Source organism: Octodon degus, unplaced genomic scaffold, assembly GCF_000260255.1.
Source record: "Octodon degus isolate 3935 unplaced genomic scaffold, OctDeg1.0 scaffold00088, whole genome shotgun sequence".
Lineage (NCBI taxonomy): Eukaryota > Metazoa > Chordata > Mammalia > Rodentia > Octodontidae > Octodon > Octodon degus.
Genome location: NW_004524664.1, coordinates 4,027,945 through 4,052,459, shown reverse-complemented (window position 1 = coordinate 4,052,459; position 24,515 = coordinate 4,027,945). Strand labels below are relative to the sequence as shown.

The following is a 24,515-nucleotide window of genomic DNA, read 5'->3' as shown; positions in this document are numbered from 1 at the left end:
ATGCGGCAAGCGTGCAAATCCCCCATCTACTTTCTGTTACCTGTCTGCGCAGGGGGATGCTCTTGGCCAGCTTGTGCACGGCCATCTGGCTGTGGAAGTCACTCTTCTTGGTGCCACTCTTCATCTTATAGATGATGACAGCGCCCACCATGCAGGAGATGAGGAAGGCCCCCGTGCAGTAGATAATGATCTCCAGGTAAAAGGGCGAGGTCATCACTGCCGGTCTCTCCTCCAGGGCTGGGTCAGTGTGAAGAGGGTGTTAGCAGGTTCTGAGGACCATGTCCAAGAGGGCCCCCACTCCATAAGAAACTCATCTCCTCTCCCCTGGGGGCTTTAAGGGAGGGGAAGACCCAAGCAAGGGCCCGGCATGAACCAGACTCTGACACAGAGATCAGATGTCTTGTGACCCTTGGGGCTCCCTTGAAGCCCACAGAAGGACGGACCTACTCCAGTGGTGGTGAACCTCTGGCACACATGCCCCAGTGAGCTGTCTGCTATCATTGAAAACTCTAAAAGGTTCACCATCTCTGGAATAGAATATCTTGCCATACAAGTTCCACCCTCATCCTGTAGCCTGCTGGGGGGACAATACTAGGTATGGCAGGTCCCTCTGAGAAGACACCTTTACCTTTCTCAACCTCTTATGCCAACAGGGCTCCTTCTCACCACCATGGCACACACTTACTACATGCAGGCATGTGGACTATTTCTGAGGCGGCCCTTCCTGGCATACAATATTCTCAGGATGAGGACAGAGGAAGAGATGGGGAAACAGTCTGTCCTTATGACACATCCTAGCTCACGTCTGTGTCACCTCTGTTAGGTCAGACATGTACTTGGCCAAACCACAGTGACTGAACTACTCAAGATTAAAAACGTTTTTTTCTATTCTTAAGAATTCTAGGGGGCATTAAGGGACTCCTAAAATGTAAGAAAATGGGACATGTATGTAGGGGCACTATTTCCTTCTTCCCCAAGCTTCCAGGTAGAATTTACACCCATCCCCACAGAAGCCACATCACCGAGACCCCTTTCTCTTCAATGAGAGAAGATGCCCTGGGCCCTGCCAACTGGCCAGCCCTCCCCTTTCAGCATAGCACCAGCCACAGGGCAGGTGGCTCCCAGCCCCTTCCAGGGGATGCCAGGCTTGACAAGGAGACATCAGAGCCAAGGATGGGAAAAGTGTTCTGCTTTTTTTTTTTTTCCCCTGATATTAAGAAACAAAGACAACTCATTGGGAGCACAGACAGGACAGACAGGGAAAACTACAAAAACAGAACGCTTCTCTGCCACAAGCAGGGTATGGAGACTGCTGGACAAGCAATAGAAGAGCTGAAAGGGAAAGGAGAAGGAAAGGCAGCATCTAGAGGTGCAGAAGAAAGCAACACCCACACCCCATGCAGGACACTGGGACACAGCCTTGACCAGCACCACTCTGCGGGCACGAGCCCACCACCTTGCCCAGGCTGTGGGGTCCTTCTTTCCTGGCCAGCATAGACACCTTCCTGCATGGCAACCAAGTAAATGGGGCCCTCATGGCAGCTCGAGTACATATAGCCTAGGTTGTGACAGAGAACTAAAGGACTGAAGGGTGGGCCAGCCCTTATGCCAAGTGCCCGGGTTCCAGCTTGCAGGAGTGGGGACGTCCTGTGGCCCTTGGGACTAGCCAAAAAGGATCCAGTAATCCAGACCCTCGGTGCCAAGAAATAGTTGCTGGACCCAAGGATGAAAGGAGCCCGGCCTGAAGAGAACTCAGCTGCAAGGTAAATCCAGACCCTCGCATGCATCGCATTGGCCAAGGGAGAGCCAGAAACAGGTCCTGTGGGAGGCCTCTGTGCTCCTGAAAAACCAGGACCCTCCGAGTGGGCTAAGAGGACCCAGCCCTTGGGCTGGACAGAAAAGGGCACATGGCAGGTGGAAGCCATCCCCCTCCGTCCATCCCTCCCAGCTCGGGTCTCCCCCAACCCCACAATGCATGCTCCCCCCGTGCCTGTGGCGAGGGCAGGACATCGAGAGGAGAAGTACAGTGTGTACCTTCCAGAACGGTCAACCATGCAGAGTGATGGGAGAGTCCGATAGAGTTACCCGCCAAGCACGTATACTCCCCCGCGTCCTCAAAGGAGACATTCCTTAAGTGAAGCACTTCCATCTCCTTGTCGGTGGTATTAACTCCAGCAGTCTAGAAGAGACAACGGGAGCAAAATGGACAAGCACAGGACATGAGACCTCGAAGTGACCCAGAGAAAGGGGCAGAGTGAGAGAAGGGGACACAAAACCAGAGGAAGAATTCTCCCCAGCGTCTCCTTTGCGACAAGGAACAAACAAAACCACCAGGCAGCGAGACCTGTTAGAGGAAGACAGTGAGGCCCTGGGAGGAGCTCCGGCGGACCTGAAGAGACGAGCGGTTGCAACCCTTCACCACACGGCCATCCCCGTCCACCCAAGCATGCGCGGCGGGCGGCATGGAGAAATAAGGTCTGGCGGCAGGGGCTGTTTGGTTTTAGACGGCACACACAGAAGGGAAGGGAGGGAGCTGCAGCCTATCTCCGTGTCTGTCTGTCTTTCTCTCTCTCCGGGCTGGCAGGGCCTGGCCTCCAAGGGAACATCCAGTTCCTTTTCTCATCCACCACTCAAACCTTCAGGCTGAGGTCTCATCCCTGACATACTGACCCCTGCCCCCACATCCAGGCACACATATACACACACAAGCCAAGGAACACACAGAAGGCATGGAGGGAACCTACAGACACCAACACAGAACCAAACCAAACCAGCCTCCCAGGCCAGGGATTTTTCCATGGCTCTGGCATGAAAAACGCAAGAGGATCACGGGGGAGTAGCGCTGGTTTCCCCGCCTGCCCCTGCCACATGGGGCCTAAGTCAAGTTCCCAGCGTAGGGGCCCATCCGTCTCGCCATTACCTTTCGCCACAGGTCTGGTGACAGTGAGCCACGCAGACTGGTTAGCTTCACCAATATAATTGGAAACCTTACACACATACTCCCCGCTCTGGGCCTCTGTCACATTGAACAGGGTCAGCACCTCCGCATCCGAGCTATTAATCCCCGAATGCTGGAACAAACCAATGACACACCAGTCAGTGGGGCAGACACTGGAATGCAGCCACTTTCTGCTCCCATGTGACTTGCAGGTGGGCCCAGGAAGGTGAGGCAAGGGAGACAATGCGATGTGTCATCTTTCCTTTGGAGCAGCACAAAACAAGGTGGCTTCCAAAGTCCAAAATATTTGAAATAATAGAAAAGAAAGAAAGAAAAAGAAATCACTGCCCCAAAGCAAATTCTTTGTATTTAACCCACTCCTTTGGCCTCAGGCAGGGATCATGCCTAGAGAACAAGACCAAGGCTCCAAGCCCCAGCCTTCTTTCTGCACAGCAGTTTCAGCACCAGTGGTGAAGAGAAGGGACAGGCAGTAAATCTTTTGGGACAGCTAAGCCAGGGGAGAAGGAGGTCTGACTGTGGGACAAGGAGGTAAACCACTTTCCCAGCTTCTGGTTACTTCCTGTTGCAAGATCCACGGGTGACTTAGCCATTACCTTCCCTGGATTAATGGAGCATTCAGGGACAATGAGAGTCTGGGAGTGACAGGAAGAAGGAAGAAAATGCCATTACTCCTCTACTGCTTAGGATTTATATGTGGCATTTGCTTTCCCAACCACTTAAGCTGTGTTCCTTATCAATTATCCCAGTTGCCAAAAGGTCACCATGAAGAAAACAAGTAGGGCTGATACAAGATGGCTTGCTAGATGGAGACTGTTTGGTCCTGGACAGCCTGTAAGCAGGCATCCAAACACCTGCCTGGAGTAGCTGACCCAAAGTCCGAAAGCACTCTCAGAGTTTCACCACTCAGCTGTTCCCAGCTCACCTTCACCTATCCTGTCATTAGTCCTGGGGATATGGTCAGATCCCTACCAAGATGAAATGTGCACCTGATGGGTGAGGGATAAGTCTCAATCCCAGCCAGTGAGCCTAACCAAAGGAATCTGAGCCCGCAGAAGGTACTGGTCTCCTTCCCAGCAATGGCCCATTAAGACTAGGGTCAAGATTACCTTCAAGATCTGCACGTAAGGCAGGTTGTCCGGACCAATCTTACTCCCGTTCACCTCGATGTGTTTCAGCCACTGGATATGGGGCTGTGGGTCACTGTACACCTTACACATGAACTCCACGTTGCTGCCTAGGGCCACTGTCTTGTTGGCAGGCAACCCTGCCTGCAGGATAGGCCTGTGAGGGGACCGCTCTATGGAAGAAGGGAAAAAACAGGCTCATCAGACCTTGCCTGAGCAGGTCCTGAGTGGGCCACTGACAGAGGATGTTAAAGAGAGGAAGCCCCTGCTTTTCCAGTGATGAACAGTGCCCGTAGCACTGCTATGCTGAGCCCACTAACCTGTACGATTCCAGTCTCAAACCACCAGGAATCTCCTCTCCAAGGGAATGAATGCATCTACTTCATAGGCATAGTAAATCTCTCACCTAATGGAGAGCCTGTCTAGCTTAATCCTATCTCCAGGCTTCAGCCTAGTCTACTTCTTACCTAAAATCAGCCACTTAAAATTTCAGCTGCCCCAAGGATGGCCCAGGAGCAGCAACAGTGCATCACTTGGGAGTCTGTAAGGGATATGGAATCACAGACCTTAGTCTACACCTCCTGGGCTGGTCTGTGGCAGCATGCTGCCTGGGTGGTGATGCCTTACTATCTCCAGAGCACGCAGAGCAGCCAGCTCTCTGGAGAAACTAGCAGCAGCACTTTCTGTTTCATGGTGATACACCATGAAAAAGTTTGGAAACAGTATTACTGCCTGGCTTGCTTCACTATTTTACAAATAAAAATTCAAAGTGAGGTGAGGAACAGGACAGAAAGTAGCCTGCTCTGGGTAACACACCTAGTGAGCGCCAAGTGTTGTTCTGACTATACGCCTTGGGTCCAGGGCTTGGGCGGGCTTCTCTCAGCACCCCTCCCCCAGTGCTCTCCTGCACTTGGCCTTCTTACCCACAACATCAAGCTGGTAGGTGTGGTTGATGCTTCCGTACTCATTCTCCACAATGCAGGTGTAGTTTCCCTTGTCAGAGGGCACCACGGAGTCCATGATGATGCTCCAGGTGGCATAACGGACCTGTGGGGACACACACCACGGCTCTAGTGGGGGTCTTGAGGAAACTGCAGGCAGGAACCCGAGGCAGGGTCAGGACTCAGGGGCAGCAGAGGCAGGCCGGGCCATGTTGGGTCCCCACTCTGAGCATGTTTACTCTCAGGAAGGGCTTGTCCTCCAGATGGATGGGTGTGCAGACTTCAGCTGTCTTTACCTTAGGCATAGCAGACCAGCTGTGACCTGGACAAATACATTTCTGATGCTCCCAAACTCATCAGAAGCCCTCAGAATCTGGCCTTCATCCACTCTACTCTGGTGCTTGCAACAGTTCTATTCAGAAACCAGCCCTGGCTTCAGAACTGGGGATCGAACTCAGGTCCTTGTGCTTGCCAGGGAAGTGGTTATTTTACTGAGCTATCTCCCCAGTCCCATGCCCCTGACATCTTATCTCCACACCAGTCTACTTGCTAGCCCAATCTCTGGTCAGACCTGTTTTCACCTCCTTTTGTAAGCTCTGCTACACGCTGACCGCACTCTGCTTTTCATGATCACTGCCCATTTGCTGCCTTAGTTTTGTTCTTTTCTTGTGGGACTAGGGATTGAACCCAGGGCCTCCACACTAAGCTACATCCCCAGTCCACTCCCCTTTTTGACTCATTAAGTCACTAAACTGTACATCTCCATGAGGCTGCCTTGGCTTCCTTGAATGCTGGCATTACAGATGTGGGCCACCACCCCCAGGTTTTGATTTCTGACACTAGAACATCTTTAATGGGCAGGAACACTGCCGTGCTCCATTTGAAGCATAGTGACTCGAAAGAGCAGGAGCTTGGTGAATTAACTTAAAACTTTTTCATAATGGTTGGCCCTGGTAGTGCATACCTGTTATCCCAGCTCTTCAGAAAGCTGAGGTAGGAAGATACAATGCTCTAGAACAGCTTGGGTAACTTAGAGCCTGTTCTCAAATTTTTTTTAAAAGGCTATAGCTCAGCACTAGAATACTTGCTTAGCAGGTAAAAGGCCCTGGGGTTCAATCATCAACATCACCAAAACAAAAAACAAAAAACCTCAACACATTTCTCTATACTTTCAGATTGCTTCTGTTTTTCTTATATAAAAATAACAAGAAAAGTAGCCTGACATGTTCGCACATGCCAGTAATCCCAGGACTCGGGAGGCTGAGACAGGAGGATCACTCCAAGTTTGAGGCCAGTCTTGGATACAGAAAAGAGAGGGGAGGGGAGGGGAGGAGAGGGGAGGAGAGGAGAGGGGAGGAGAGGGGAGGAGAGGGGAGAAGAGAAGCAAGAAATTCAGTAAGAAGAGAAATAAACAGGGCTTCCTTCTGAGGATGATCAGAGACAGAGTTTATGATAGAGATGTTCGTATAAGTATTAATGATCAAAGAACAATTTACATAAGGAAGGAATGCTGGTCATTAACATGAATAATCTAGATTAACAAAACAAGACAAAAAACAATGAAGCACTTTCATTTGTTGTCAAAGGCCTAGTGAACTTGTCATTCTTATGTTCTGCTATGGAAAGGTAACTTCACTTTCTTTTCATTTTATTTTATTTTATTTTATTTTATTTTATTTTATTGTGTGTGTGTGTGTGTGTGTGTGTGTGTGTGTGTGGCCAGCTCAGCCCACCAGGGGGTGGGGCTGGCTGGCATGTGGTGCTGGGGGATTGAACCGCGGTCCCTGTGCTTTGCTAAGCTTGTTCTAAGTAGGTGCTTTAGACCACTGAGCCATCTCACCAGCCCTTCACTTTCTTTTCTTTGGCTTATTTTTTTTGAGACAGGGTCTCTGTAGTGTCACGCTGGCCTTGAACTCGAAGAGATTCTCCTGTCTCAGCCTCCCTACAGCATCTGAAAGAATGCTTCATACCCTTTGACCCAGTAACCAGTAATTTCACTTCCAGAAATCTGTTCTAAGGAAACATGTTTAAATATGCTGATGAAATATTTGCTGGAACAATACTTGCATTTGTGAAAAGCTAGAAAATACTTAAATACCATAAAATAATTATTTCAAAGATCAGGGAGGTACTTCAGCAGCACAACACTTGCCTGGCAAGCACAAGGCCCTGGGTTTGATTCCTAATACAAAAAAAAACCACCACACACACACACACACACACACACACACACAATTCAACTGTGGGATTTATTTATTTATATATTTATATATTTGGTACCAGGGGTTGAACTCAGGACTTTACCCTTGGTAGGCAGGTACTTATGCTGCTGAACTATGTCCCCTGCTCTGTGGAATATGTTTATAATGGAATCTCAGATAAACACTCACGCTTGAAAAATTAGTGATTCATGTTATTGCTAACAAATAATAAGAAATCAGAGCCAGCCAGCCAGCTCAGCAGATTAAAGCACCTGCTTAGGCACAGTGCAGCGGCCCAAAAGTTCAATTCCCAGTGTGCTGTGCTGGCCTAGTCCCTGGGGCATGCTGAGATGATGATTGAGGCAGGGCGTGGTGGCGTGTGCCTATAATCCCAGTGCCTGAGAGGTGGAAAACAGGAGAATCACTACGAGTCCCATATATGTAGTGAGACCTTGTAGACACTATAGACCCTGTATTAAATACAAAAAAAAAAAAAAAAAGATGTAAAAAAGAAAAAGATATTATACGTTCAATGCGAACAATCATGCAAAAGCCACATGAAAAGGCTTTTAAACTTATGTTGCGTTTGAAACTTATAAAACACTATATAGTTAAAAGCATTATTTAGAACAATTATGAGGGGCTAGGGGTGCATTTCAGTGGTAGAGCGCTAGCTTAACAACTGTAAAGTCCTAGGTTCCACCCCTAGTACTAAGAGAACTCAAAATATAAAGCAGGGCCAGCAAGATAGCTCAGCAGACCAAGTGCCTGCATAAGCAAGTGCAGGGACACAGGTTCAATCCCCAGAACCATATGCCACACCGGTGCGCTGAGCAGGCAACAGAGACTGAGCGTAGTGGCACATGCCTGTAATCCCAGCGCTAGGGAGTCTGAAAACAGGAGGATCACTATGAGTCCGAGTTGCGCAGAGAGACCCTGTACCTAATACATTAAAATATAAATAAACTTAAAAAAATAAATAAATAAATAAATAAATAAACTAACTAACCAACTAAAAAGCAAAAACACAGGACTAAGCGCCTGTTTTGGCAAGCACAGGGACCAGGGTTCAATCCCTGGTTCCGCGCACTGTGCCAGGCCCGCTGTCGACCCAGTACAGGCGTGGTGGTGCACACGCGTAATCCCAATGCTGGGGAGGCTGAAAACAGGACAATCACTATGAGTTCAAGCTGTGTAGTGAGACCTGTACCTAATACATAAAATGAAAAAAAAAAAAAAAAGCAAAAACATGGGCTTGGGGAGATAGCTCAGTGGTATAAGCGCTTGCCTGGCAAGGTCCTGAGTTCAATCCATGGTACCTAAAAACCCTCAAAAAACAAAAACTAACCCTACAAATTAAAAAGGCCTATAGTGAAGATTTCCTATTTCAGCCTCTTCCATTCCTCTTAGGATAACTTCCCCAACTTTCCTAGGTATACACACGTGTACCTTGTAGCCTCCAATCCTGTGGTCAGGTTTGAATTCTTTGCCATTTTTCAACCAGCGCAACGTGGGGCTGGGCGTCCCACTAGAAGGACATTTGAACTTCACTGTCTTGGCAGCGGGCACAGCGTGCAGCTTCTTTTCCATCTTCTCTGGCGATGTCCAGTATGGAGCTACGGCTGCCCGGGAAAAGCCAAGAGAGACAAGATGCAGAGATGGTCAGGCTCCCAGGCAGGGCCCAGCAGGACGGGCGGTGCCAGCCCTCTGCCAACACCTGTACACTGTGTGCAGCGTCCAGAGCAGTGGCGGGGGCACCCGAGACCCCCCAAGCCCCCTGCCCCTGCTGTCTCTGGCTTCCGCCCACCTCCCTGCCCGGCAGTAAGGTAGGAAGGCGTCTCACGCGTACGGTTTGGTTTGGTGTTGTCGGCCTCCTTCTCCTCAGAAGAAGAGTCGTCATCATCATCCTCGTCCTCTGAGGAGGGCAGCGCATCTGCGGGAAGGGGGATGCTGAGACCCTGCTGAACCCTCCCCCAGTGGGCCCCCCTCCATAGTCAGTGAGGTCCCCGAGGAGGACAGTGCCCTCCCCAGAGGGCACCGGGCCTGCTCTCCCCCTTAGTGACAGTCTCTGAGGGGATGGAGTTTGTGTGTGCAGCCCAGGGCCATGCCTCCCTGCCCTGGCCTGGTGCACAGTCTCAATGGCCCAGCACTTTCCCATGGGCAATGCCCAAGGGGCCAGCTGCTCCTTCCGGATACCACACTGCGCTTGGAGGCGCTTCCGACCCTGGGACTACCTGGCCACCCTGGCTCTCAGAACAGGAGCCAGGGAACCTATGTCCTCCCTGTGGGGTGCAGAGCACCAGAAGGACAGCCTGCAGCAGGGACTTTCCTAGCAGAGCTGCCCAGGCTCAGAGCTGCCCACACCACTCCCTAAGAGAATGCACTCCTTCAGAGGAAGAGTGCCACACTGGCAGTCAGCAGCAGGGTTCGTGCCACAGCTTTTGCCAGTCCTTCCTGGTACTTTCAGGGATCTGGAAGGAACTAAAGAAGGCAGGGCCCTCCATTGGGACAGATTCTAAATGATGCCTGGGAGAAGGTGCCAGGCCCACATGCTGAGGTACACAAATGATGCCAGCTGTACCTTCTGGAATCCTATTTTTGGAGAAATTGCATCCTAACAGTGATAGACTCCCAGGCTGCCCAGGAGCTAGCAGGCAGGCGTCTCCAACACACCCATGGATGTGGCGGTGCACCCTATCCTTCCCACCACAGTGGGGACTGCAACACATACTCTAGGGCTGGTCACTAAGCTAAGCATCATGTCCAAGGGGCATGGCAGCGACAGCATGAAAGCTGGCTGAGCCCATTTAGCATCCTGGAGATCTGGGCAAGTGGTAGTAGAAAAGACAAGCTTCTACCACCTCAAGAGCATCACCAGTCACCTTAGGTGGGTCCTGGGAGCCCCAGGTCTCCAGCCTGGGGTCCACCCCAAAGGTCTCCCCTCAGACAGCTAAGCCACATGCTGGGCAGGGAGCGGTGTTAGTGGGCAGCAGTTTCTGAAGCAGAGTGGATCACGGCAGGGGAGGAGGCTCATCTCCCCTGATCCAGCAGCGAGAGGCAGAGGGTGGGTCTGGGAGGGGAGGAGGGCTTGGCTACCAACCTGAGACATTGACGGAGAAGTAGCTGGTGTCACTGCCAGAGGGACTGCTGGTCACACAGGCGTAGAGGCCAGAGTCGGCGGGCACGGAGTCCCGCACCTCCACCTCCTCCCCTGTGATGCGGGTACGATTGCTTTCCGCGAGTTGCACCCCATCCCGCAGCCAGTTGATGCTCTGGACATCGTCCCGTAGCCGACAGCGAAGCTGCAGCAGGTCACCAGGGTGGACCAGGAGGGACTCCACTTCCACAGGGCCTCCCCAGGGCTGGGCTGCAGCCACGGTGGGGACAGGGAGAGGAGCAGGGGGAGAGGGAGGGAGACAAAGGAGTCCCACTAGCCACAACAGGCCACATGGACTCAAGGCCACAGAGCTGGGGACAGGACTGGGAACAAGGTCAGTGGGAAATGCCTGGCTACCTGGGACCCCATCTGTTCTCCACCCCACTCCTCCAAAAGTCAAAGGAAGAAAGAGGCAAGTTAGGAAGCAGCTGCAGCAGCATTAAGCAGGTCATGTTTCATTATCCCCCATCCCAGGGGAAAGGCCAGTCCTCCCCAGGACTTGTCCACAGTTCCCCAACACATGCCAGGTCTTTGCCAAGAGTGGCCACTTCTCAGAGGAACGCCCCATTCCTTTTGGCTATGTTAGCCTCACCCCTTTCCCTAGTGACTCTTGAATACACTCTGCTCCTCAAAACTCCAGCAGCCCTAGGAAGGCACGCTTGTCCAACAGAACTCTGGGTTCACAAGATCTCGCAAAAGTGGGTGTCAGAGACATACGTGGGAGAGACAACCAAGGAAAGGTCAGCTCAGGGGATCTCCAGCTAACAGGTGTCAGGCCTGGAGGATTTGGAGCCTTTGCCTATATTAGGGATGGAGGCCTGCAGCTGCCACAAAACCCACACTTGCTCTGGCAAAACTGTTGCACACAAAGCTCTTTTCTCCTCATTCCATTGCTGGGACCAGCCTCTCCTGTGGCCGGCCACATGATGTCACACATCCACCCTGCCCCCTCCCACCTACCTCTCCTTTTCAGGCAGCAGCCCTGGACCTGCCAGAGTGTCTACAGCTCCCAAGAGCCAATGCTACAAAAAACACCCACCCTTCGCCTGGCCAGTGACTCATCCAGCAAGAAGCTGGGATCTGGACACACCCAGGAGCAGCCATAAAGGCCCAGTGTCCCCTCTCCATTAGCAAGGGGAAGTGAGCTCTGTGTTTCCTTTTAGGATGTCTAAGCACACTCCTGGCCTCTTCTGGTCACCAGAATGCACTGCCACCTGACTTGGGCCTCCACTTTCTTAGAGAAGCCCACCCATTTGTCATTTGCTGCATCTTCAACAGGTCCCCCAAGCTCTAGGACAAGCTCTCCCTGGCCCCTGGTTGAACACACTGCTGCTCCATGGCCAGCAGATCACCTTCTGGAAGGTGCTTCTGGCTCCTAGTCTGGGAGAGAGGCCAGGGGTGTCATTTATCTTCAAATCCCCAGGCCCGGGTAAGGCCAGCCAGGTATTGAGAGTTTAATAAACACTCACTTAATAAATGACACAGGGACCTCCATGCTACCTCCTCACAGCCTTTCTTTCAAACTACGCTTTGGTCCTTGACTCTTCTCTTGGTTTACAGAAGCTATTTCTGAAGTGCTCAACAAATTTCTGCTAGTAGCCTTACAAACAAAATCAGGTGTATAGAGCTAGACAACGGTGGTGTGAGCCTGCAGTCCTAGCCACTCAGGAGGCTCAGACAGGTGCGCTATTCCATGTCTCACTTAAACAACCACAAAAAGAAAGAAATAAAAGGAGGAAGAGAAGGTGAGAGGGTAACAGGGGTCTATACTAGAAGGTGCCAGGGACAGTGACTTTCCTCCAAGGGCCTGGCACCCCTGCCCTGCATCACCAAGGGCTCTACCTTAAACCCTGGGTTATCAGAAACAGAGCTGTGTCTGCAAAGGGTGGGAAGCCTCTAGGCCAGCCCAAGCTCATATTTGAGCTCCTGGTCAAGGGGAAAGCCACAAAGGTAAGCAGAACACACGGTTAAAAATAAGTTTTCTGGGTCTTAGAAAACATTGCTCTTTCCATTTTTAATGGTTTGTGGCTTTGCCAAATGAAAACAGAAGAAAAGCAGTTTTGACTCAACAACTGACAGAAAATAGCTGTCACTACCATTGATCAAATCTTGTTTCCCGCAAGTGACCTCACTGATTAAACACTTCGCAGCTCGTGATCTGCACCAGCCACTGGCCAGCAGCAAGCCCTGATTCCGAGACTCTGGCCTCACGCAGCACTCGACAGGCATCAGAGGCACTTGCCAGTCCCCTAAGCAGCACACGCACCGAACCCTCCCACATGACCTATGAAAAGCCTCAAGCATCCTCTCCTGATGCCGTCACCTAGGCAGCGGTTCCTTCCCTGTGTGCTCTGGTTTGCTTCATCCTCTGTCATTCCCGGTACTATTTTGGGTAACTTACTCAATGGCCTCCCTGGAGTTATGAGTTCAGACTCATCCCAATGTTCCCAACTCTGTGCACATTATCACATCATTCTCCCGGCCAAGATCCTGCACAGTGTGCAGACTTATCTCCATGCCCCTGCTGGTCTTCAAAGTTCTCCACATCTGCTCTCACCCACTACGCCCAACCTCCTCCCTGTCACAGTCTTCTGCTCTGAGCCTGGATGTGCGCCTGACAACCACATCCTCCGCCAAGCTACAACTGTCAGCATCCATCAGGAGTCCTCCTGCCCCAGCCGATTCAAAGTCTACCACCAATGGGCTGACCAGATAGCTCAGCAGATTAAAGCGCTTGCTTAGGCAGGTGCAGGGACCCGGGTTCAATTCTTGGTGTGCCACACTGGCCTCACCCACGGGGTGACTGAGACTGGGCGTGGTGGCACGTGCCTGTAATCCCAGCCCTTGGGAGGCTGAAAACAGGAGAATCACTATGAGTCCAATCTGTGTAGTGAGACCCTGTAGACACTGAACTAAATACATTAAAAAGAGAAAAAAAAAAAAAAAAAGTCCACCAACAGAAACGTTCGAGGGGAAAAAAAAAAAAATTCGAGAAATCTTTGGCTTCCGATTGGTGTTGCTACTGAAACTTCCTATAAAATCATTATTGTCCAAATCACACAAATTCACAGTTACATACCATCTTGAGGTTTATTTTTTAAACACTATAAAATTAGCCCATATAAATGGCTTCCAGTATGGCTGTCCCTTGGAATCCAAAGGAGATTAGTTTTAGGACTCTGAAGTTGTAGAAGCTTGTGAACATTCACATCTCTTACATAAAATGGCAGTGCTGGCATACAACCTCTGCCTATCTTCCTCTATACTTTACATCATCTCCAGATTATTTGTAACACCCACTATAATGTAAAGGTCATGCAAATACCCAAGACTAAAACTAGTACCCTTACACTGAGCTACAGCCCCAGCTCATTTTTTAAAAGTTACTTTTAAGGGGGCTGGCGAGATGGCTCAGTGGTCTAAAGCACCTACTTGGAACAGGCTTGGCAAAGCACAGGGACCGCAGTTCGATTCCCCAGCACCACATGCCAGCCAGCCCCACCCCCTGGTGGGCTGAGCTGGCCACACACACACACACACACACACACACACACACACTAAATAAATGTAAAAAAAAATAAAAAATTAAAAAAAATTATTTTTAAGACTGGGTGTGGTGGTGTGCACCTATAATCCCAGCACTTGGGAGCCTGTAAACACAAGGATCACTATGAGTCCGATCTACGCATAGTAAGACTCTGTAGACCCTGTACTAAATTTTTAAAAAAGATAGATAGATAAATAGATAAGATAGATAGATAGATAGATAGATAGATAGATAGATAGATAGACAGACAGACAAGGTCCAGCTAAATAGTTAAATTGCCAGGGCGAGGCTTGAACTTGCAATCCTCTTGCCACAGCTTCACAGAATGCTGCTATCACAGGTGTGCACTACCACACCCAGATCTGTAATGCTGCATCATCAAGGGAATGAGAAGGGAAATATGCCTGTGCATATTCATTACAGACACATTCTTCCCCCTGAATGTCCTCCATCAATGGTTGGTTTACTCTGCAAACACAGTTGTGGAACAAACATTACAATGTAACTTTAGAGTATTTTTACCAGCCCCAAAAGAAACTCCAGGCCTAGGGAAATTCTCTTCTCAACTCACACCCTAAGTCTTGGTGACCACAAAGCTGCTTTATTGTCTTTATAGATCTGCATTTTTTAGATCAACAAATTTGTGGTATTTTGTGACTGGCTTCTTTTATTATGAATCATGCAGTCAAGGTTGTTCCATGTTTCAGTACCTGCTTGTCCTAGTACTTCCTTCTAAGAGCCCAATAATATTTTACTGTATGGATACAGTGCATTCTATCCATCAGGTGATAAAGTGTCTATGTCTTTTGCTTCTTCTAAAAACTACCAAAAAAAACAAACAAACTAGCAAGCAGGGCCAGTGAGATAGCTCAGCGGACTAAGCGCCTGCTTCGGCAGGCACAGGGACCAGGGTTCGATCCCTGGTCCTGCATTGAGCTGATGACTAAATCCGGGTGTGGTGGTGCACACCTATAATCCCAGCGCTGGGGAGGCTGAAAACAGGAGGACCACTACAAGTTCTGTGCTGCGTAGTAAGACTCTGTACCAAATAAAAACTAGCAAACAACCCTGTGCAGAGTTGCCTGTTACAATTTCACCTTTGCATCTAACAAGACAGAAACTACTTACAAGGTCTTGAATGATTTAGGGTCTGGCAAAAGCTATTCTTTTACAGCAACCCCAAATCTATAATGTATCAACTGCTTTTTTCGTGGCTAGCAGGGCGACTGCTCCATTTGCAAGGCAGGGATAAGCAGCTTTTTCCTAGGAGATATTGGAGAAAGAACCGGCCACTGTTCGTTTCCTAGGCCCTGCCCAACTGCACAGTGCCTTGAAGAGTGGCAATGACCGTGAGTTGTTCTAAGGAAGGTGACTACCTCCAGGATTCCCCCTGCTTTGCATCTGTTTTGGTCTCTTCAGGGTTCCTCACTTATGCCCACTTGTGTCTTGTATCCTCAGGCTGGATCTATGTCTGCCCATGACTAACAGGCTATTCAGTCGGTAGGTGTCCATTAGTAGGACACAGCTAACACTGCCATTGAAGTGGCTGCGAAAGATGAAGAAAGGAAAAGCCATTCTATTGCTCAGCCACATGAAACCAGCATCTCAGGTCTGCGGAAACAGATTCAGTAGAGCCAAGCAGTGCTCAGGATGGACGGTCTAGGGGTGCTGACAGCAGCAAGCCACAAAGCCCAATGCCCAACACTTGCTTTATGTGCCTTGTTTCCTCCAAGGGGAGAGGAAGGAGCAGGGGCAGATGATACACATGGAATCTGCATTCCGCAGCAACCCAGCCTTGGGCGACAATGCTGGAGGGACCATGTTATAATGCTTACTACGCCAAGTTTGCGGTGCCATGTATCCCAAGGGCAGAAAAGGGGCATCGCGTTCTGGTGCCCAGAGACTGGATTCCCATTACCACACCAGGAGGGGGAAGGCTAGATAGAGACAGAGATTGAACCCAACACCTTAAGAGGACTCAGGCTGCTAAGCTCACTTGTGAAACATTGGACAATTCTCCAGAAAACAAGAGGCCAAAGGATCTTTCTCAGCTGCTGAATCTGAGGCAAGGCCTCTCATCCTGGGAAAGGTTCCTGGCACTGTAGATGCCATAGAAAGTCACTCAGGAGGGATCTAGGGCTCCCCTAGGTGGAACAGAAGGGGATTCATACAACAATCCCACCTTTCTTCTCTAACAGAGCCTCTATTCCCTAAGGGAAAGTAGGAAGCAAAGGGGGTCATACTTTTCAGAAATCCTCAAGGAAGGAACAGCTAGAAAAGACAGGTGGGAGTGAGGACACAGTCTCATTGTGCTTTGAGTTCTAGAACATAATGAAGTCCCATGGAGTCCCTCTCCCTTCCTGCATATCCTTCACGTACTGTACCATACTAGGTCACTCCCAACAAGCCAACAGGTATGCCACTGGCTTAGGTATGACTGGACTGAGCTCTTCCGTGGGTGTTCAGCCGCAGTGCTGTGAGGGTGCAGGTGGCCCGAGCAAAGGTCTTGATTCTAAGTCTACATTTTCTGCCAGCCATGGGCCTAAGCTGGGTGGGAATACAGCCCAAATCGTGTAAAACCTTTTTATCCTTCTGAGATTTTCTACAAATTCAAGGAGATAAAAAACTTTCTTCAAAATAGCTATCATTAGGAGTCTCTGGGCCCTGTTACCATGCAATGAGAAAAAGGTTAAACCTGTGTCTTATTCAAAACAGGTGAAACCATGAACACACAACCTGACACATGTGAACACTTACTTTCAACTACAACATGCAATGGGGAGAACACAGGAACCAGGGGCAGGCAGCTCAGCCAGCCTCTCTGGTTGTACAACCTAAAGAAAATACAAGTGGTCAGAGCAGTCCAAATTCACAGAAGAGTCTTGCCAGAGATGGAAGGGAGGTGTGTTAGTTGATACATTGTGTCAACTTGGCTGAATCAGCTCTGGCAGTTCTCAGCATGGGGGCATCGCCGGCAGGTGGGCAGGAAGCTGCCTTGCCTGGTTTCCTATCCTCCAGCCCCGCTTCAGTGGAGAAATCTCAGTCTTCGAAGGAGCTTGATCTCGGCAGCCACCTTCGGAGGAGCTCCGATCTTCACTGTGGAGCGCCCGTCTTCGCAGTCAGCGCAGAAGGAAGAGAGAGGCTTGATGGACGCCGCTGTAGCTGCTGCTCCTCCTCTCCCGCATGAACTGCTGTTGTTTGCCTTGGAGCCAGCAGAATATGGACTGAACCCTCCAGTAACTGTGAGCTAAATAAACCTTTCCTTCCTTCATTTTGAGTGTCGGGTATTTGTCCCAGCAACGAGTAAAAAGTAACTAAGACAGGAGGGTAAAGGGGGAAAAATACAGCACTGAGATTAGCAGTAAAAATTGGGAGCCAGGAGAGGGGGCACACACTTGCAATCCCAACACTTGGGAGAGTGACAGAAGAGGTTCATGAGTTCCAGGACAGCCTAGAATACATAGCAAACAGCCTGTCAACAAAACAAAACCAACACACAAAGAAAGCCAACAAAAACCTTAGGCTATAGGTGCAGTAAAGTGTTCCTAATAGGCCAGGTAAGAGCTGACTGTATGTCCTGCTTGAACAGAAGGCTCATGGTCAAAAACCAAAACCAAAACCAGAATGGAGATTGAAAACAAAGCCACTGGGCTGGAGAGATGGCTCAGTGGTCTAAAGCACCTACTTAGAAGAAGCTTGGCAAAGCACAGGGACCACGGTTCGATCCCCCAGCACCACATGCCGGCCAGCGGCGCCCCCTGGTGGGCTGAGCTGACCACACACACACACACACACACACACACACACACACACAATAAATAAATGTTAAAAAAAAAAAAAGAAAAAGAAAGAAAACAAAGCCACTAAAGAAGACCTAGGGCACATATCTCTGCAGCAAAGATTCATGCCGGACAGATGATTAAAGGTGAAATTGTACTTCGAAACACCACTTCACCACCATGGTCCTGTAAAAGTCAATCTAGTGTGGAGTTATCCATTCATCCTACACCTCACAACTGAACAGGACTCCAGTGAAGAGCAGCCACACTCTTCAGTAACCTCATATCTTCCCACAGATTACTTGCGTCAACTCTGTGACACAGGAATACCAGCCTTGGCCATTGGCCAATATTCATGGTGTGTAAACCAAACCCTGTGCCCTACATGCAGCACACAGAGCTTCTCACTGCCCTCTCCCTTCACCCCCAGCCCCAGCGGCCGATGGCCATGTGCCAGGCATAATTCTCAACACGTGTTAAGTCATCAGATCCACAAAACCCTGTGAGGTAGGCAGTATTATTATCCTTATGTTAGAGGGGAAACCAAGGCACAAAGCGGCTTGGGATTTGTCCAAGAGGCCCACCTCGGTAGTAAATGGCAGGGCCAATATTCAAATCTGTATGGCCTGGTTCTCCAGAATCCATACACACCCAGGGTCCAGCTCTACAGCTTTGAAAAGCAGACTGTGTCCTACAGTCCTTGACTTCTGGAGTGACAAAACCCTTCTAGTTCAGCCCACTGGTCCTGCTAAGTGGCCAGACAGATGATTAAATGTGAAATTGTGCTCTTCCCTCCTCACCCAGGATTCTAAAACTGGTTGTTCTGACCTTATTCTCTTTCCCTACCATCACCTCTTCAATCTCGTAACTCACCTCTGAATCATTATATTTATAACCAAGCATTCTTAACTTGTGAATGCACTTTGCTGCCTGTGCTCATTCATGAACCCCAAAAGTCAAGTGAGTTGTGCTGTTTACAATGGCAGGTGAGGGAGCTGGGGTGGAGTGGAGACTGTGACCCAGGACTATTAACAATGCCCTGCTTTGGCATCACACTGACACTTCACAAATCATATTTATTTGTGGTCATGTTGTTCACGGTGGCTCCCATTTCCACACATGAGCATGGAGGCGTGGAGACGCCCCCACCCGCAGTCACAAAGCCAGGAACAGCACTTGGCTGTAGATGCTGGATGTGCTGATCCTGACCTCTCCAGTTTTCTCACCAGGACACTTCAGAAAATACCTTCACAGCAGGTAGGGCAGTGAGGAGCGACCCACAAGGTGCCACATCACTGCGTCAGCCAGTCCTCCCAAGCTATCTCTGGGCTCACCCCCATCAGAAACCTGACACTTTCTCTCTTCTCCAGCCCTCGGCCTTGATTACAGCTTACAGCTGATGACCTCTGATGACCCACTGAGAAGATTAAGAACATTAGGCAGAGGGCTGGTGAGCTATCCACAGGGACACCTCTCCATCCTGGGCACAGGTCTGACCCCTCCAGTTCGGCTGCTTCTGTTCCCTCACACTGAGATCCCTTTCTCACACTGAGATCCGTTTCTCCCTTCTCCAGGATCCAGTCTTAGCTGTCCCCACTCCCCCTCCACCTCTGCGCAGTCTCCCAGATCCTCCTCACAGGTTTTGTTTTGCTTTTCCTCACCCAAGACCTTGCTTTTCCTAAAATACATTTCCTCTCTTTCCAACCATCATTTTCATCAGGTCCCCAGACCTTCAAACTCACTCTTTGGAGACTTACTGTTGAACTACATTCTCCACTCCATGTGGTGTTTCATTGTTTTGTTTTGGAACTGGAGATAGGTCCTTTTAAAAAATGTTTTAATTTTGAGAGTTTCACTAAATTGAAAAGCCCAGATTCAAACTTACAACCCCTCCATCTCAGTCTCTCAGAGTGTTGGGTAACAGGCAGTCACAATACACCAAGCTTTACTCATTCCCAGTGTGTCTTCTCCTGAGTTTGTTCATCTTGCACTTCACTGTGGTGCCCTTCTGGTCCATAAATGTTTGTCTCTTCTCCCTGAGGTCTAGAATGGTCACACTCTTCTCACAAGATCCAGCCACTGGTTGCAACATGATTTCTCAGGGCAGTGATTTAACATCGTTGTGGAATCTTTGACTCTGGATTTCTGGGTTAAGAAAACTGGGGAGAAGGGACATCTTCTTCAGGAGCATGGAAGAAGCGGTGGTCCAAGGATGTTTACAGTCCCCAAACAAGTTCCCCAGAGATAAATGAGGGGGCAATTGTGGGTGGGGGAGGAACTTGGGGTGGCTTTCAAAGCAACTTAAAAGAACTACAGAACAGCACAGCAGGGCTCTGGGGCCCTCTGCAGAAGTTTTTATTACGTTATTTTGGCTTTGAAATGGAACTGAAAACTTACTTTAGTCTGGCAAGCTGAGAATGGGGAATCTCACCAAAATCCTGGATACCAAGTCTCAGTCTACAAAGGTTGAGGTGTAGAGAGGAAGCCCTAAAGATACAAGATTCCACAAATGCAGAGTTCCCAAGATACGAGGAAAGCTGCAAGAATGGGGGGCACAGGTGTGTGGCAGGGGAGACAGGAACACCAAATCAATTAGCAGGTCTGACGCCCACATCAGCTATTCACCAGTCCCCAATCCAGGGTTTTGGAGTAGGTTGCCCCCCCCCTTTTTTTAATAGAAAAAGGGACTGGAGTAAGAAGGGACATTTTGCATGCAAATGGGCCAGTGCCAGAAGAGCCCATTAAAATGTAAAAACTCCACATTCAGCCTGACAAAACGGTGCAAACTGCTGTGTTTGCCAGAGGGGCAGCAATAAAGCTCAACAAAGGGGCCAGGGAAGAATGGCGGGCTGAATGGCCTCAGTCAGCAGGTCCCTGCGCGCGTTGCCATGGGGACCCCACCGGGGCTTACTAAAGGTATTTCCTGAGGAGAAAGGCAGCGCACACAGGCCTGGGCAGCCTGGCTAATCCTGACAGGAAGCCATCGCCATTCAGCTGCCCAGAGGCTTGGGGCCGCAGTTTTGCTTTGTTTTTATTTTTAAAAAAAGATGTCGGCCTTTTTTGTGTGTCCCACCTCATCACTGTAATTTAGTGCAGAGCTGCCTGTGCTAGCCAAAGCCACAGCCAGGGCCCTGCACCTACCTCCTGATCCCCACAAATCAGCTCCGCAGGGGCACGCAGGAGCAGGAAACTCACAGAACCCTACGGCAGGAGCCCCAAGGTGAAACAGTTTGGCACCAATCTTAAAACAGAGAGGGAGCCTGGGTGGTGTGAGGAATACTTCCGCATCAGAACTGGGCTTGAGGCTCAGACTTCCTTGCCTAGGTTTATCTGATGCCTCCTTCAGACCTGTACTTTTTTCCCACTAGGGATTTGGTACCCTTCCCCCAATTGTCTCCCACTAGGATTATAATTAAGTGATTAACAAAGGAATGCACCTACAAGATGTCTCAAAAGACTCCTTCTTTGGGGAGCAGCAAAAAGTTCTGCCCCAAGTGTTAACGCTTGATATCGCCCTGGCCAAGTGGAAAATAGGGCTCTTTCCCCACCCACTTCCCAAAACAACACCCACTTCCCAAAACAACCCCCTGTCCCCTAACTAATCAGCAGAAAGAACCCTGGAAAAGCAAAGATAGATGCCCTACAGCTACAGGGACGATTGGTCTAAGCTCACAGCTCCTAGAAGTTTGTCACCATTTCTCTTTTGGCATCAGAAGAATCCGGCCTTCGCAGATTTAGGGAAGAAAGCCAACAACACAGCTGGCGGTGGAGACAGAAACTCCTGTGTGACAACTGCTCCCTAGGACACAGTTTAGGGTCAATTAACATTTCCTGAACAACTTGTAAGTGGAAGAGCCACCCTCAATAGAGAAAAAAGGGGACACAATCCTTTGTGATTTGAACTCCAGGTCTGCTGAGTTTTGTTGGTTTTGATTTATCTTTTTAATGTAGAACAGGCTGGACTCAAATTCGTGATCCTCTTGCCCACCCTTCATAGTGGGACATAGGTGTGCCCAGCTCTTCAGGTCCGGAGTCCGCCACTCCCCTCACCAAACGTGTTCTTAAACTGACATTTTGAGAGAGGAAAAGCTTCTGCGGTGATTTTATTTATTTAGGAAAAGGAGCTGGAGTCTCTCAAAAAGGAGCCCCAAATCTATGGATGACTTATATGGACTTCAGACTGGGGGATCTAAATGGTCAGGTAGGGGTTTTCTCTTATAGTTACTAAAAACTATGTCCTAAAAAATCAAAGCCAAAGTGCCACTGGCAAGCACTGGTTCTATGCATAAGAACATCTTCCATAAGTTCTTAGCCTCCGTGTATGGATGGGGTCTTGCCGCTGGAAGGGGAGCTCAGACCCTCCCACCCCTGGCCTGAAGCCCAGGCCTCCCAGCCATGTGTCTGCAGCTGCGACCTGTCATGCACTTCCTGGTCTGGGTTCTGTAATGGAAAGATCATTAAGAATGGGGGAGGGAGGAGGAGATGAATCGCCAGCGAAGAGGTAACCCTGCAGCTCCCACTCTCTGCTGTGCTCTGACCTTAAGTCAGGTCAGGTTCTGCAAAGAAAAGAATGCACAGCCCTGCCCCCACTGCTGCCACCCCTAGACCCTCCCGGGGCCTCTCCTCCCCCACACTTGGAAAAGCCAGCAGCTGGGCAGGACAAAGTTGCTGCTCCCAAAACTTGCTGCTACCTTCTGAGCAGAGCCCTCAGCTGTTTCAGACCATGCTTCTGCCCATCCCAAAACCTCACTGGGTGCTAGAGGGCACAGTTCACCAAAGTTCCCCACCCTCTGGGTGCCGCCACCTCCCTGCACCTCTGGACCACATAATCCAGGGTAGGTTTGGATCAGAGCCCCCATGCATAGAAAGGGTCTCAGTCCGCCAGGGGGTGGAGGCAGAACAGATTGTTCATAAAGTGACATTTTTCTCAGTGTAAAGAAACACCCTCCCTGGACTAGAGGTACTATTTGGCAGCATAACCACGGTCCCGAGTTCAATCCTCAGTTGCGGGGTGGGTCGGGGGGAGTGACCCTTATTCTTACATGAGAATAAATGTGCGGAAGCCTGCTCTGGGAGGGAAAAGATGGTGGTTCAGGGAGCCAAAGGTTGGATAAGGTGCCTTGGTGAGGGAAGGTAAGAATGCTGGAGAGCTAAGATGGCAGCCTCAGTTGCCTGGTGTGAATGAAGCCAGTCACAGAACCCTGGGCTTATAAAGGGTTAAAGTGGTAAATTTACAATATGTATTTTTTTTTACTCTGTTAAAAATTTAATGATATTGAGAGTAGACAGTATTTACTAAAAGTGTGCCTACTTGGTAAACTACTGATGATCTTAAGTAGGTCCAAAAGACTTGGGTGGAAACTTTACCAGCCCAGGACATTTTTAATGTGAGCCATCAGGCCAGTTTCACAGGCTCCTAGGGTGGTGAAGACCCAGAAACTGCTTCCTTTGGACCCCATCCATCTCTACACCAGGCATTCTTGGGCTTCTTTCTCTCCACATGCACACAGCAGGAAATAGGAGCAGCAGTATATGACTTTTCTACATGAGGTGGCACAGCAGGCAGAAGAGTCTAAGACCCAGTACCTACACTCCTTGCCTCCACTTGGGGAATCCAGAACCATAGCATCCTGGGAGAGTCTTGCTCTAAACCCTGATGTCAACATTCCCAGGGTCCCAAAGGAGAAGAAGTTTACAAAACCCATTCCATCCCAAACTCAGTCTGAACCACAGATGGCAGTCACTGGCCAGGTACAGCCCCGGCGGCCAGGTACAGCCCTGATGGCCAGGTACAGCCCCAGCGTAGATGTCACCAGGCTGACTGGCCTGTTCTGGGTGACTCCAGGCAACCACCTCTCCTCTGGAGTCTGTGCTGTCTCCTGGGAGAAGAGGAAGCTAGCTGACTTGAATGTTCTGTATCCTTCTACAACCAATATCCTGCGCATCAAGTGACCCTTGCTACATGGAAGGGTCACTTACCGATGTCATCATCTGCCTTCCACCAGAGCACAGAGCTCCCTGACACGAGAGGGAGAAGCCCTCTATATCGTATTTAAGAAAAAAGGATGCTTATCTGGGTGTGGTGGCACAGGCTCAGGATCTCAGCATTCTGAGAAACTGAGGTTAAGGGTATAAAAAATAAAGAGGGCATTTAGGTCAGTATGAAAGCCCAACATTCAGTCCCCAGTATCCCCCAAATATACACACAATAAGGAGATTCTGTTTTGGTCACAAAGCTCTAGCTACCAGCACCTTCCATCAGCATTTCTCCCTCCATCCTTCTTCCTGGGCTGCGGTGCTCTCTCCAGAGAAGACTGGCAGAAAGCCTCAGTATTCTTCAAGGATGTGCAGTTAGACAGAATACTGTACATTTTTCAAGTGCACTGGGAGTTTTAAGGTAGAGAAAAAGAAGTAATGGGTGTGTGTGTGTGCATGATAAAACACATATCACTTCCAGACAGGCCTTCATGCCTATCAGTACAATCTTGAACACTCAAATAACAATCATCAAAAGTTTTAAATGCCAAAGGGGGAACATCACTCAGTAGTTAGCAGAGGAATTGCTGAAACTTAAGGAAAGTAAATCTTAATTCCAAAAGTAAACCCTGAAGTTTGACAATAAATGGACAAAGCTGGCTCTTTCCCATCTTGCAAGATGGCGGGTGAAAAAACTGAGAAGCCAGACACTAAAGAGAAGAAACCTGAAGCCCAAAAGGCTTCTGCCAGTGGCACTGGTAAAAAGGGTAAGGTGAAGAAGGCAAAAAAGTCCAAGAAGGGGCAGCCCCACTGCAGCCGAAATCCTGTCCT

At 49.5% G+C, this 24,515-nt stretch overlaps 1 protein-coding gene across 10 annotated transcripts in view; it reads right to left on the bottom strand.

Moving 5' to 3' along the window:
• Window positions 1-24,515, bottom strand: part of Fgfr1 (fibroblast growth factor receptor 1) — a 57,999-nt gene that overhangs the window by 6,603 nt on the left and 26,881 nt on the right. For 2 of the 10 annotated variants that reach the window (XM_023721997.1, XM_023721990.1), the window contains exons 3-9: window positions 10,326-10,592; window positions 9,069-9,158; window positions 8,675-8,847; window positions 5,007-5,130; window positions 4,066-4,256; window positions 2,035-2,179; window positions 35-237 (exon numbers count right to left, since the gene is read on the bottom strand). In XM_023721997.1, coding sequence (XP_023577765.1) covers window positions 35-237; window positions 2,035-2,179; window positions 4,066-4,256; window positions 5,007-5,130; window positions 8,675-8,847; window positions 9,069-9,158; window positions 10,326-10,592 — 1,193 coding nt within the window. The remainder of the gene's footprint in view (window positions 1-34; window positions 238-2,034; window positions 2,180-4,065; window positions 4,257-5,006; window positions 5,131-8,674; window positions 8,848-9,068; window positions 9,159-10,325; window positions 10,593-24,515) is intronic. The other 8 variants (XM_023721998.1, XM_023721991.1, XM_004637245.2 and 5 more) reach the window with 7 other exon arrangements.